The sequence below is a fragment of the Sciurus carolinensis genome, chromosome 5 (genome assembly GCF_902686445.1).
Source record: "Sciurus carolinensis chromosome 5, mSciCar1.2, whole genome shotgun sequence".
NCBI classification, from domain to species: domain Eukaryota; kingdom Metazoa; phylum Chordata; class Mammalia; order Rodentia; family Sciuridae; genus Sciurus; species Sciurus carolinensis.
Genome location: NC_062217.1, coordinates 36,352,660 through 36,367,417, shown reverse-complemented (window position 1 = coordinate 36,367,417; position 14,758 = coordinate 36,352,660). Strand labels below are relative to the sequence as shown.

General features: G+C 41.2%; 1 protein-coding gene across 1 annotated transcript in view; it reads left to right on the top strand.

Annotated features, from left to right (window-relative positions):
* Foxo1 (forkhead box O1) overlaps positions 1-14,171 on the top strand; it is a 92,887-nt gene extending 78,716 nt beyond the window's left edge. The window contains exons 2-3 of the mRNA XM_047553602.1: positions 9,059-10,408; positions 10,907-14,171. Coding sequence (XP_047409558.1) covers positions 9,059-10,396 — 1,338 coding nt within the window. The 3' untranslated portion in view covers positions 10,397-10,408; positions 10,907-14,171. The remainder of the gene's footprint in view (positions 1-9,058; positions 10,409-10,906) is intronic.
* Positions 14,172-14,758: the final 587 nt, after the last annotated feature.

Below are 14,758 nucleotides of genomic sequence, written 5' to 3'. Positions count from 1 at the left end.
CAAAACCTTACAGGAAAATCCTACATTGCAATTTTGTGCTCTTTTTATAATGAATATTATCATTTTTGGATTCCAAAGAAACAAAAGATAAGCCTAGATTTTGTATTTTATCTTATTCTATTTACTTACAGTTAGTAGTTCTTAGTAAATAGGCTATATCCAGTGAATTAATTCTTCCTTAGATTTTCTACTTAGGATAGAAAGCAGGTTTAGTTAGTTCATTCCTATGAGTGAAATGTTATTCTAGGGATTTTTAATTTGTCAATGTTTCAGTGTTATTCTGAATTTATGTCCATCAAGTTTTACTTTGGCTTTTATAAACAATTTAGGGTGCACACCTTGAATATACATTTACCTAACATGAATAAGATTAAGGGGCTTATCACTATAACTGACAAAATACTTTAAAATTCACTTTAGTCTATTAACATTTTAGAAAACTTTAAAATTGATCCAGCTATTGATATGCTATCTCTCCCTTTTTTTTTTTTTTTTTTTTTTTTTTTTGCGGTGCTGGGGATCGAACCCAGGGCTTTGTGTTTGCAAGGCAAGCACTCTACCAACTGAGCTATCTTCCCAGCCCTATCTCTCCCTTTTGTGCCTAATTTAAGTTCTTCATTGGAAGAGAATAAATCCTAATGTGCTCTTTGTGTTTGGATTTTATCTTGTTTTGCCTTACTCTTGTGGAAGCCAAATAGATAAGATAGTTAATTGCATTGTAATGCTGTGTGTTTGTAGAACCATTGCAGATTAGAAAAAAATGGTATGGTCTATAAAGTAGACAAGGATTTTCATTAGGAAACAGCAGAATCACTTTAGCAACAAATGAGTTTCCTCTTAATATTCTCCTCTGGTGGTGCCCTGTGTGTGTGAGACAAGCCATTTGGCAAAAGAAGGAAAGAGAGTCTGTATTCTGGGCAGTTAGGTAAATTGAAGTTCTTGAAAGGATGGCTCTTTTAGGTTATTAGATGGCCTGGTAGGGAAGTCAGGGCTGCCCACTGTGGCCTTGGCAGTTCCCTGGTCTCTGGGTTTCCCTGGGGAAGAGGTGGAGAGTGGGTTAAAGGGTCGCCAGGAATGCCTGCATGCTGCACAAAAACTGAATTAATCCCTGGAGAAACAAGCTCCACTTTGAAATCCTTGGGAGCCTGCAGATTCCTTTTAAAAAAAGAAAGACTAAGGCATTTAAAAGAATTTTAGATAAATGAAATTTAATCTTTGGATATCCACCACTGGTACCTTATTAGCCAGGGTTGATGACACTCATTAGAAATTTGGCCTTGTTGGCTTGTGTGGCAGTATTAGTCCCAAGTCTATGAAGTGTCATGTTTTCCAGGCTCTGCTTAAGCAGAGGCAGAGGTTATAGAAGGACAGTGATTAAGATGAATGCCTGGTGATCTGGTAATCATCCCCTAGATGCTTGTACCTGGTTGCTTTGTCTTTTGGGAGACTTGGTTTCTGATAGTACATAGAGCACATGACACTGAATGGTATTAAGAGATTTCCATGTTCTCATTCTGAAAATTAAAGTCTTTGTCCTTTTTCCCACAAAACTGTAGCTTCCTTTGATACAGGGCTTTCCTGTGGGATGCAGTTAAATTTTATGGTAAAGGGAGCAGTGTGCTTTTAAATTATTGCCTTCTGAGAAGCAAAAGCTTGGTATAGTTTGATACCATTAAATACATTTTCTGTTATATCCTTGAAGGTTTTTTCTTCAATTTTAAATGTATGAGGTTATAGGCTGAAATGTTATTCCAGAATAGGATGTTAGCTAATAAAGACCTGGCAAACCACGGTTCATCCTCTGTTTTTTTGTTTTTTTTTGAATTGCAGAACTTCCTCCTGCCTGGTCCTGTAGGACATGGTACCTCCACCTTCCTTCTTTGTTTCTTAACACCGAGGATCCATCATTTGTAACTTACCTATTTATCAAACACACCCTGCTGTATGTCATAGGTCCTTGAACTCCCCACCTCTCTCCACTCCTGGGGGCTCTTTTAGGGTTTGTTCTCCATAAAGTAAACGGTCCAGGGGCAAGTGGTGCTAGAGAAAGAGTATCATCCTGGATATGATAGCTCATCAGTCAACTGGTATATCTCCCTCTCCTTGAACAACTGTGTAGACACAACTTCGTTCCAAATAGGTCACCAAAAAAAACTGACAGTGTACTAAAAACCAAATTTTTAAATCTACACTCTTCCTACAAGAAGATTTTTCTCTAAGTGAAGGATTGCAGCTCAGTTGTAGGGACATGGAAATGAGATTGCAGCTCAGTTGTGAGGACATGGAAACCAGCCTGAGGAAGCCTGTTAAACAGGAAGTTTGTGATGAATGACTTAGTCAAGTTGGAACCATTCATGATGGCTTAAAAATTCCTGTTTATATATTCCTTTGCTTCCTATAACAAAATAGCCAGTGTTTATTGCCTTAACTTTGTGTCAGGTTATGTGCCAGGTACTTCCATGCATGCTACACGGTGCAGTCCTTGCCATATTCTGTGATACTAATGACTGTTTCACAGGTGTAAGAGCCCAAACTCAGTGACCTGAGTGCTCGCTTAGAGTGGCCCAGCCGGGACTGACTCCAGAGCTGGCACCTTAAGTTCTGCTGTACTTGGCGTCTCCCAGATGCACAAGGCTTCTCACGACACCCTTGAGTTCTGACCTGTCTTTTTGGTACTGTCTTGCATAAGTTCATTTTCTCCCATGACCTCTGCTCAGTGGAGGCTGCTTTAATGCACTCATGTTTTCCTTCCTTTGAAATGATCTGATTCAGATAAGTGGTTTTAGAGCTAAATGTATTTCTGTAGTGGTTTGAGAATCTATAGCTAAGGATTAGATTGGCTGAGAAGAAGGTTATTACATGTTGTTGATACTTACTTTAAATTTCTTCTAGGACTAAAGCCACATGTGGTTCCACTCTTTTGTAAATGAACACCCATGAGTTCCATATGCATTTTAATATCCCAGAACACTATTTTCCCTAACAAAAAACATGAGTGTTAGACAGATGACCTTCACAGTGTCTACAGTTTTATGAGGCAATGAGTCTCTGTCCACAGCTGTGGGATCACAGAAGAAGCTCTAAGACCACAGTGCAAATGAGTGTTGTTCTTTAGGATGTTCATGCCTAAAGTGTTCTGGCACATGAAATCACCCTTTATGGAAGGGCATCAGGTAAGTGTATTAGCTATCTGCAGGTGCACAAGTGTGTTAATTAGCTATCTGAAGCAGACTGTTGTTACAATACCTTTTTTAGTCAGATTGCATGCAATTGATAACGTGTCTATTGACATTACTTGTAAAAATGATTGACTAAAGGTCACATGTTTTCCTTATGTTTGTTTTATTTTTAAAAGTTGTTGTTTTACTAGCAACTCTAATGGGAACTCAGTGTTGAATAGAGATTTTCCTACTTTCTCTTCAGTTTATTTTTACTTGTGGAAGTGTAGGAAGAGATGGTGTAAAAGAGAGGAAACAGGAGGAGGGAATAAAGGCCATGCTGGGAGTCTGCAGAACAATTGCACACATTGAGAAACTTCACAAAAGTTAGATAGGATGTTTTGGGAAAATTTAGCTTGTCTGATATTTTGAAAGGGTTTCTAAAATTTCTAGAACAAGTCCATTTAGTCATATGTTGTGATCTCTTAGTGTGAAGTTCTTTATGTTGGATCTGGTGACTGTTGCCAACATCCTTGGTGGTGGCAATTCCAGGCAGCTGAGATGGGGGGTGTCTCTGGGGGACATTGCCATTTCCCTGTGAGTCCCTAAAGCCTCTTTACAGTCTCTTCCTCGGATGATGTGCCTGTCTGATATTCACATTTGAACTGCTGTGGCTTCCTGCCATAAAGAGGAGCCCATTGGAATAAAAGCAAATCTTGTTGCATAAATTTATCATCCTTTAAGACAGAAAATGAGTTTCATAAACTAATAAACTCCCTAAAAGGGCACACATGTAACTTCAGTCTGAAGTGGCTTCTTTTGATTCTTCATAATAATGGTGAATCCCAAGAGGTAATTTTGTCGGCCAGCAACAGTGTTGCAGGTAGAGTCACACAAATTTGTGCCTCGGTTTCCCCATTACTAACGTGGGTAAATAAGACCTGCCTCATAGGGTTTTTTTCACCAAAGATGAAATGAGATGAATTGACAGCAGTAAATTGTAAAGTAGAACATATGTTGTGCTACACATAAAGCTTGAAAGCCAGAGTGTAATAAGCAGGATGTGTTCAGCTTAAGATGATGGTTTTGTCATATTTTTGGTTGAACACAAAAACCAGAGTACTCTTAAAATTACCAAGTTGAAAAGTGGAATACAGCAGCAGTGGGCATACCCTGGCTGACCGGTGGTAGTCTCCACACAGGCATCTGAGGTAGTATCTTTGGTGAAAGGGAAAGACTCAGGGAACCTGTGATCAGAGAAGCCCAGGGTGAAGAGAGGTGGCCAGGAAGATCAGGCTCAGGTCAGCTCTCAGAGGCAGGGGCAGAGAGCCACAAATAGAGGGCAAGACCAGGCCATTTCTTCAGACCTGGCCTTGGAAGTGGGTTGGGGATGATCAGAGGTACAGAGAGTATTTTTTTAAGATGTTGCTAGACCTTTATTTTATTCATTTTATTTATATGTGGTGCTGAGGATCGAACCCAGTGCCTCACACATGCCAGGCAAGCACTCTACCACTGAGCCACAACCCCAGCCCCAAAGAGTATTCTTGACTCGACTCAAAGGTGATTCTGCTCTCTTGGTCTTCATTGGAACCTCGGGCTCCTAGAAGTCTACTGTAATAGACTAGTAATCTCTAAATGGTTTAAAAAAAAAAAAGCAAGCCACATACCCTTTTGCCACAGATTTATTTATATAATTCAAATATTTTCTACATTATATAACACGTTATTGAATATTAATTTTAGAAGAATGAATGAGTTAAAGTTTTTTAAATGAGGGCTGGGATGTAGCTTAGTGGTAGAGCATTTGCCTGGCACAGGCAAGTCCTGGGTTCAATAGCTAGTACTACAAAAATAAATAAATACCAAGAAATCAAAGTTAATAAAAGTTGTAAAGATTGCCTCCTGCACTTCAATGCTGGCTTTAGACTACGGTTGTGAGCACGTTGGGCAGGGCATGTGTAAGATGACCGTGTGCTGTGTCCTCAGGGAGTCTCTAGCGGTCCCCCTTAGTGCCTCGCTTTTTCAGAACAGCACAGTGGAATTCAGTCAGAGCAACCTGCACGTTGAGTCTGATGGAGATCGTGAAAAGCACACCTCTCTGATACCTGCTGCTCCTTTTCCACACACGCTGCTCGTGTCCAGAGCCTTGGCAAGCAGTGAGGCCCAGCAGCAGTGTCTTAAGAATACTTGAGGATTCTGGTGCCAGTGGTCAGCAAATCCACTGACAGACTGACAATAATAATTGAATTTACCTCTGAGACAGTACCTGGTGTGTAAAGAAAATACCGTAACTTTCCCCAAAAACCAATTTTTCAAGTAATTAACATCTAAAAGTGGATGTTAGTGGGAAAAGTGGAAGGTGTGATTATAAGGACATGAGACTAACATTTATAATATAGATAAGTCTGTAACAGATATTATTCTATAGATAGCTTTATCCTGGTAGTGAGAATATCACTGATTTTGATCAAGTCAAGCATTTTACTCCTATTACCTTATTTAATCTTCTCAAAGCCTTGTCGATACAGGAGCTGCGAATCCACTCAACAGATGCTGAGTGCTTACGTGGTGATGCAAGGATACAGGGTACCAGAAGACAGACAAGGCTCCTGTGTTCACGTGAACAGCTCCCACTGCAGAGAGAGCCTGATGCCCCGGACCAGATGTAGCAGAGGCATAAACTGGAGGCTAAGCAAGATGTCCCATGTTACAGAGCTGCCGGATGGGTGGGATTATCATGAAATGCTTTCAGAAGAAAGGGACAGTTGGGCTGAGACAGAAGCCATGGGTGAGGGTAATAGCTTTGAGGAAAAAGGTCAGTGATCCTGGACATTCCTATGTGTGTCATTTAGTTTTTTCAGGTGGCTGTTTATGTGGATTTGATCTCTTCTGAGATCATAAAACACGCAGAGGGCAGACTCTGTGTCAAACCCTTCTTGTGTCCTTTTCTACATCTAGAATGAAATAAGTTCCAATATGGATTGGCACTAATTGCTACATGAATGACACACAAGAGGTATGTAGTGTGCAAGGCATCACACTGCTCTGTAATGTTTTTGGGATGTCAGTCAGCACACACTTATTGAGTATTGACTTTTTCTCTGATAACATGATGCAGAAACACAGGATTTGGGTGATTGGTATTGCATGAGTCTTGGACTTCACCTACTGCCTTTTTCCTCAGATGAGAGGTGTTGGGAGTTCAAGAGCAAAGTGTCTCAGAGTTCCAGCAGTTGCAGGCGGTTCTGCCACAGCCCCCTGTATGAACAACACTCTTGTCCAGCATAGAAGTACGGGTACAACATCAGTAATGGCAGCACATATTTTTACAAGATTCATCTTTCCAAACTCCACCCCTTAGAAATCATAGCTTCTTTAATGTCCTGCTGGCTGTGTGAAAAACAGGAATTTATGTAACAAATCCTGCACAGCAAACCTTTTCCTGTTCGGAAAAAAAAATTTTTTTTAATTGTTGGCAGAGTTAGTAGACAGCTCTGTTACTCAAAGAGTGACCTGAAATGTCCTCTTAGCAAAATATGCAGTGTGATGTTTTGATAAGTAAGAGATTGCTATGACTTTAAAAAAAAAACAGCTGGAGTACTGAATTAGTGTATGTCCCATCTGCATTGTAAACCTTCTTGAACTTTTTTGAAGATTTCATTACGATGTCTTCTGCGGTCTTGTTAACAGTGCCCCTCAACTGCACTTTCAAGTGGTCTGATAGAATCATCTTGGGTGTTGTACAGCTACACTCCACCCTCCCCAGGTCAGTGTAGACAACCAGGAAGCTACTATCTGGGAAGATCTTTCTCCTCCTTTATCATTAACTAAATGTGACAGGGACAGGAGTCAAGCTTCCTCTCTTCCAGAGGTTTCATCTGAGCTTATCTGTGTGTCTATTGTGTTCAGAGAACAAAACTGTCATGATGGAATGTTGTGCAAATGCCCAGACTCCCCGTGTGTAGACGGCGTTGTGGGGTGTAGGGTCGTAGTACTTGGCTGCATTCCAGTGCTCCTTCAGGCAGGCTGCTGCTTTTAAGGAAGAATCGAGAACTTGAGTTTGGTGGGCACAGCAGATGAGGCTGTAACTCTGTGTGTGTATATGTGTATGTGTGTGTGTGTGTGTGAGAGAGAGAGAGAGAGAGAGAATGTGTGCACAGGTGTGACCTTTCTGTGAGATTTTGGGAATCTTATGGGAATGAAATTGAACACAAGAGAAATACAGTCCTCAGCCCCTTTGGAGAATCTTGCATAGCCTCTGCGTCTTCCTCGTGGTATGTCTTTGAGTTGGGGATAGATCATAGGTGGGATGGGGAAGTCTTGGACAGGAGACTGTCACCGCTGTGTGCCCATGCACCTGCCTAACATCCAAGCCAGGAAAGCTTTTGTTCACCTGTATTTGACCTGTGCCCCTGGGCACCCTGGCAGAAGACTTTGTCACATAGCTGCTGTGCTGCAATTCTTGGACAGAATATAGTACAGAAGGCATTTTGAAATGTGACTTTCTCAACTCTGTTGGGTCTCCTTCTGACTTTTTCTATATCCTTTAAAAAGGTATGGTTTCCCACCCCTCCTTTTCTGTTTCCTACCTCCTTTCAGTGAGAAAAGACTAGAGTTGTGTGTGAACCCAGCATTGTCCTGCTGTGCAGAGGATCTGCTCTGGTGCAGTGGTTGGTACTTGGACATCTTTGTCCCATGACAGTAACAAGAGGATATGGGCAGTGTACCTACTTCTCTGGGTGACCACAAATCCAGGCAGAGCCTTTTGTGGTCCAGGAGAGGGACTGTAGGGAAGTAGGGTGCTCAGTCAACTGAACCTTGCACCCATTTGGGAGAGCAGGAGGCCAAGGAACTCAGGGGTTTAATGTACCCAGGATCCTGCTCCCACACTCAAGATCAGGCTCCTGAGGCTGCTGATTGAGCAGACAGGGAGTTGACCTGAACTGTGCTGTGTCAGAAACTGTAAGATAAGCTCTAGTTGTGTCCCACAGGCTCTCCTAAATGTCAGGGTCTGGCCACGTGTTGAATAGGACAATCGATTGGGGCTTCCTTGTCTGCAACTGAAGCCTAAGAGCCTGTGGTCCTCTTTCCCCATATATTTTCAGGTGTGGATTTGTATATATAATATACTTCTAAGCTCTACCCATATCCTACTGAATAGGAGTGGAGGAGCGCAACTTAGAATTGTGTTCTTCCTCGCCTGTTTACCCTCTCCAGTTACCTTTCTGGACAGAATATAGACCCTGACGCATGGTCATGCAGTTAGTTAGTGTACTATTGGTTATTAGGTTAGAGGGGTACTACTTGAATGGAAATTTTTCCTTTCTTGGTCAGTAACTTTCTCAAACACAAAAAGATGGACTGTTTACTGATATTCACTTAAGGCTAAAGAACTTCCAAGGTGTAAAGTTTTCAGACTTTTAGTTCTTGACTGGGAATATATCTAGTTTCATCTCCCCACCCCCATAATAATGTGGGCCCAGTGAAATAAAACTTCTCACTCTGTGTGAATGGCCTGTTTCCTCTTAAGAGAACTAGCAGTTTTAGTAGAATGGAAAGGTGTTTTGATGGTTCTTTGATATCTACTACTGTTTGCATAGCATTATAGTGCACAAAACTTTAGTGGTTTTAAAACCAGTTCCTGTAATTTTTCCCATAAAATGTAGCTTATAAAAAGGTGTATTTACTCATGCCTTTAATTTAAAGATATAGATGCTATTTTTCCTAAACCAGCTTGAGATCTTTTGTATTGGGTTTAGAACTATTATGACTTCAGATTCAGTCTGTACCATAAATCCTTTTAAAATTTTACCTGTCTTCCACGTAAGACATGTGGAATAGTTAACTTTCCAAATGGAGAAGTATTATACTTCTGACATCATGTTTTTGCTTTACAGAATTCAATTCGCCATAATCTGTCCCTACACAGCAAGTTCATACGTGTGCAGAACGAAGGAACTGGAAAAAGTTCTTGGTGGATGCTCAATCCAGAAGGAGGCAAGAGTGGAAAATCCCCCAGGAGAAGAGCTGCATCCATGGACAACAACAGTAAATTTGCTAAGAGCCGAGGCCGAGCTGCCAAGAAAAAAGCATCCCTCCAGTCTGGCCAGGAGGGTGCTGGCGACAGCCCTGGATCTCAGTTTTCTAAATGGCCTGCGAGCCCTGGCTCCCACAGCAATGACGACTTTGATAACTGGAGTACCTTTCGCCCTCGAACTAGCTCAAATGCTAGTACTATTAGCGGGAGACTTTCTCCCATCATGACGGAACAAGATGATCTGGGAGATGGGGATGTGCATTCGCTGGTGTACCCGCCATCTGCCTCAAAGATGGCTTCTACTCTGCCCAGTCTGTCTGAGATAAGCAATCCTGAAAACATGGAAAACCTTTTGGATAATCTCAACCTTCTCTCATCCCCAACGTCATTAACTGTTTCAACCCAGTCGTCACCTGGCAGCATGATGCAGCAGACACCATGCTACTCATTTGCACCACCAAGCACCAGTCTGAACTCACCCAGCCCAAACTACCAAAAATACACATACGGCCAGTCCAGCATGAGCCCTTTGTCCCAGATGCCTATGCAAACACTGCAGGACAACAAATCAAGTTATGGAGGATTGAATCAGTTTAACTGTGCACAGGGACTCTTGAAGGAGTTACTTACTTCTGATTCTCCTCCCCATAATGACATTATGTCACCAGTTGATCCTGGGGTGGCACAACCCAACAGCCGGGTCCTGGGCCAGAATGTGATGTTGGGCCCTAATTCGGTCATGCCAGCCTATGGCAACCAGGCATCTCATAACAAAATGATGAATCCCAGCTCCCATACCCACCCTGGACATGCCCAGCAAACATCTGCAGTCAATGGGCGTACTCTGCCCCACACCGTGAACACCATGCCTCACACCTCGGGTATGAGCCGCCTGAACCCAGTGAAGACACCTGTACAAGTGCCTCTGCCCCATCCCATGCAGATGAGTGCCCTGGGTGGCTACTCGTCAGTGAGCAGCTGCAATGGCTATGGCAGGATGGGTGTTCTCCACCAGGAGAAGCTCCCCAGTGACTTGGACGGCATGTTTATTGAGCGCTTGGACTGTGACATGGAGTCCATCATTCGGAATGACCTCATGGATGGAGATACCTTGGATTTTAACTTTGACAATGTGTTGCCCAACCAAAGCTTCCCACACAGTGTCAACACAACAACACACAGTTGGGTGTCAGGCTGAGTTAGTGAGCAGGTAAGTTCACCCCGATATCAAAAGGCCTCTTGAAGAGTAGAACTTTAAAAAAAAAAAAGGAACACGGTCATTTGCCATGCGTCTCCGTGGTCAGGACTTTCTTGATGTCGACTGACCACCCCTTACAGCAAGCATCTTTTATCCATTTTCCACCCTTTTTTTTTGCAGCTTATCAATTTGCCTTTTGAGCTTAAATGCAGGGAAGCATTTTTTAACTGCTTTAAAGGTTTTCTTTTGACAGTTAGATGGCTTCATCTTTTTAGTAGCTCTTCAATAAATGAGTACGTTTGATACAAATCAAATGCTGAAGGGTTTTTCTTTTAAGTGGAATTTTTTCCAGTGAATGATTTTTTAGAGCTGTTTTGAGAAGGCACTAGCTTCCCCTTCTCCTCACCCCAAGTATGTGTATCGCTCTAGTTTGTTAAGTTGAATTGATTTTAATTTGGCTCTGTTTTCCCTGTGTATGTATATGTGTGCGTGTTTGTGTTTCCCCCCTAGGCTACAGTTACGAAATATACTTCAGATTGTCCGACAGCAGGAACTGAGAGAAGCAGTCCAAAGATGTCCTTCACCCCTCCTTTAGTTTTCTTGATTTAAAAAAAAAAAAAATCCTTTTTTCCTTTCGTCAGACTTGGCAGCAAAGATACTTTTCCTGTACAGGATGTTTGCCCAGTGTTTGCAGGTTATGTGCTGCTGTAGATAAGGACTGTGCCATTGGAAATTTCATTACAATGAAGTGCCAAACTCACTACACCATATAATTGCAGAAAAGACTTTCGGATCCTGGTGTGCTTTCAAGTTTTGTATATAAGCAGTAGATACAGAATTGTATTTGTGTGTTTTTGGTTTGTTGTTGTTGTTTTCTGTTTTGGGCTTTTTTTTTTTTTTTTTTGAATATCCATTTGGTCCAAGGAAAGTTTATACTCTTTTTCTAATACTGTGATGGTCTCATGTCTTGATAAGTTAAACTTGTTTGTACCACCTGTGTTCTGCTGAAGTGATCACAAAGAACTAAGATCTCCATCCTGCACCTCCACTGAACAGCTTTGGACCTGTTCACATGCCACAGGATTAACATGAGAACCAAGTAGCCTGTTATCAATCTGCTGAATTAATGGACTTGTCAAACTTTGGGGGGGGAAATAGATTAAATGCCAGCCTTGTACAGGTCTTTTCTATTTTTTTTTTTGTTTGTTTATTTTGTTATTTGCAAATTTGTACAAACACTTAAAATGGTTCTAATTTCCACATAAATGATTTTTGATGTTATTGTTGCAACTTGAGATCATTTTTGGAATAGATATTGAACTGTAATGTTTTCTTAAAACTAGAGTCTACTTTGTTACATTGTCTGCTTGTAAATTTGTGGAATCACAGGTATTTGGGGGCAACATTCAAATGATTTTCATTTTGTATTTCTAACTGGATTAGTACTAATTTTATATGTGCTTAACTGGTTTGTACACTTGGGATGCTACTTGGTGATGTTTCTGACTAATCTTAAATCATTGTAATTAGTATCTGCATACTCAACGTTTCTGGCCCTGTTCAGGCAGGAAAGTGATGTATAGTTATGGACACTTTGTGTTTCGTATTTAGAAGAACTTAATATGTTTTTATGTATGTATTTTAAAGAAATTTCGCCTTCTCTTACCCTGTGAACTATGTGTGCCACATAGTGTCCAGTCTTCTGATCGATGCTGTGTGTGGCATCGTTGCAGTTACTCCGGGGAGGCCTCATAATGTTTGGAAATCAGAAAGGGGCACCTACATCTAAAGTAATGCTCCTTTGTCAAAAGGGGGATTTCTCTTAGCTTAACCTTTTTGAGCTGTGCTTCAGCAAAAGTGGTCCTCATAACTCTGCTCTGATTTCGGTCCAGATGGTTGGTTTTGTAGCTCTGCCTTGAGGAATCATGTCAGTCCTCACTCTGTCCCTTTCCCTTCTGTCCTGCAAAGTTGAAGGAGGAAGTTTTAAAAATGGGACTTTGGCGATTTTTAGAATGCTTTTTGTGTGGTAAGTGCAGATGACAACCAGATGGAGTAAAACTTGTTTAAAAATTGGGCAAATTAATTGAAAAACCATCTGTAAGCTGTACATTTCAATTTATTTTAAAAGCCTTCATTTAAGTAAAGAATCTAACAATTTCTTCAGCCTTTAGCAACCTAAACTATAACTGTGAACATTATGTTTTAATACTTCCCAATTACCTGAATCTGATAGACCAGGTTAATTGGCTTGGCCTCCCATTCAGTCTGTATTTCCAAATCATGTGGAATACCTGAAATCATCCCAGAAAGGGACAGGTGCGCAGCAGTGTTCCTCCTGCCTTCTTGGAGAAGGCTCTGGTTTCTGTGTACACAGCCTAGACCACACTTGCTTTTTCTAGTATGTTAATTGCATCTCCATTGGCTTCGTCTTTCCTGCACATTTAACAGGAACACGTGTGTTCCTGATCGATATCCAGCAGTAGGCCAGCTCTGCTGCAAGCTTTCCACTGTGATTTTTACTATTCCCAACACCCTGAGCAGTCACGTCTCTAACCATTTTGTTTGGGCACTCCAAAACATGGCTTGTTTTAGAAAGCTTAGTTCCCCCAAGCAGAGACTTCTGCATACATAATAGAACTTGTTGGTGTCAGAGAACTCATTTCTGTTCCTGTGTCCTCACTTTCCTCCCTCTCATACCATTGCTTCCTCATTACAGAGGGAGCCTCGGTGTTCTTGGTCATTCATTGCAGCGGCAACTACAGCTGAAATCACTGTTAAACTCCTACTGCTTCATAGAGTGACTTTTTTCCTCCTGAGTTTGTCCCCCACCCCCCATGCCCCATTTTTCTTTGTTTTGAAGTCCTAACATGAGTCCTGGACAACTCTGGGGGTACCAGGAAGTCCAGGGAAAAGCATCTTGTCTGTTTGGAAAGTAAACATCATGTGGCCTCCAGGAGTTCTTTTTCTGTAAGAATACTGACTTTCTGGAATAATTAGTATATTATTGTACATGATTGCTTTGTGAAATGTGCAAATGATATCACCTATGCAGCCTTGTTTGATTTATTTCCTCCGGTTTGTACTGTTATTAAAAGCATATTGTATTATAGAGCTATTCAGATATTTTAAATATAAAGATGTATTGTTTCCGTAATATAGATGTATGGACTATATTTAGGTAATAGATGCATTACATGAAAGTTCTGCTTTGACAAACTGACAGTCTAGGTTAATTAGCAAATGTTGTATCTCAGTTAGCAGTAAATCAATGAAACATGCCAAGAAAGGGATAAGGACACTTAAAATGGAAACAGTTCTCCAAAGGTGTACAATTTGGACTTGTTAACTGCTCAATATATGTTACCAATATTCCCTCAAGCTCCCGCCCCAAAACTTAAAATTCTTCTAGTTAAGAGTTCCTAATTTATAACTGATTTTAAATTAGAAGTTTCTCTTGTGGTTTTAGTTTGGGAGTAATCACTCTAAAAGTACAGTGTGGTTTATGCAAACAAATAGCTGCATAACGATTACAGTTGGCCCCTCCTTGAGGTGAGGCCCAGCCTGGCACTGTGACCGGGGTGGCCGTGTAAGTCCCTTCAGGATAGTCACACCCTCCCACATTTCCACACCAGTTTAGTAACAGTGCAGATTCCATGTCCCTGTTCTGATACCCTCTGAGAAGTGCCTGATGATGCTGATGTACTTACAGACACAAGAACAATCTTTGCTATAATTGTATAAAGCCATAAATGTACATAAATTATCTTTAAATGGTTTGGTGTCTTTCTTTAATTGTTCAAAATAATCTCTTTATTAGAAATTTTTGTTTGGCTGTCAAGTATGTGAGTTAAACCTTGTTTATATGGTTTATTCAAATCTGATATTTCCTTTGGAGGAAAGGGGAACATTCCCTCTAGAACCAAGCCATGCCCCTTGAGGCGAATAAGAGAAATCTCTGATAACAAGCAATTCTGGAGCACTTTGGGATATCTGAAACTGCTTCTGCTCCAGTAATTATGAGGTGTATTAAAATCTCACGTCACAACACATGGTCCTGGAGGTGAAAGCACAGTGAAGGCAGTTAGAAGGGTCCTGGCTAGGAGGCCACAGACGGACACTAGTGGTGTGGAGGAGATGATGGTCTTCCAGGGCCAGATGTGCTGTTGTCACTACTATACACTTTGCTGGAGGAGGAGCAAGGTCCAAAGTTTCCATGTGTGCTCTTTTCAGAAATTGCTTGAGGATGAACTAGGATTCATTAACAAGGCCCAAATGCACTTTAAAACAAGCAATAAGCCCAGTCTCTGCTTGCTTCTGATTCTAGTAGGTAGGTGAGTGAATGAATTAGAATAACAAGGAAAT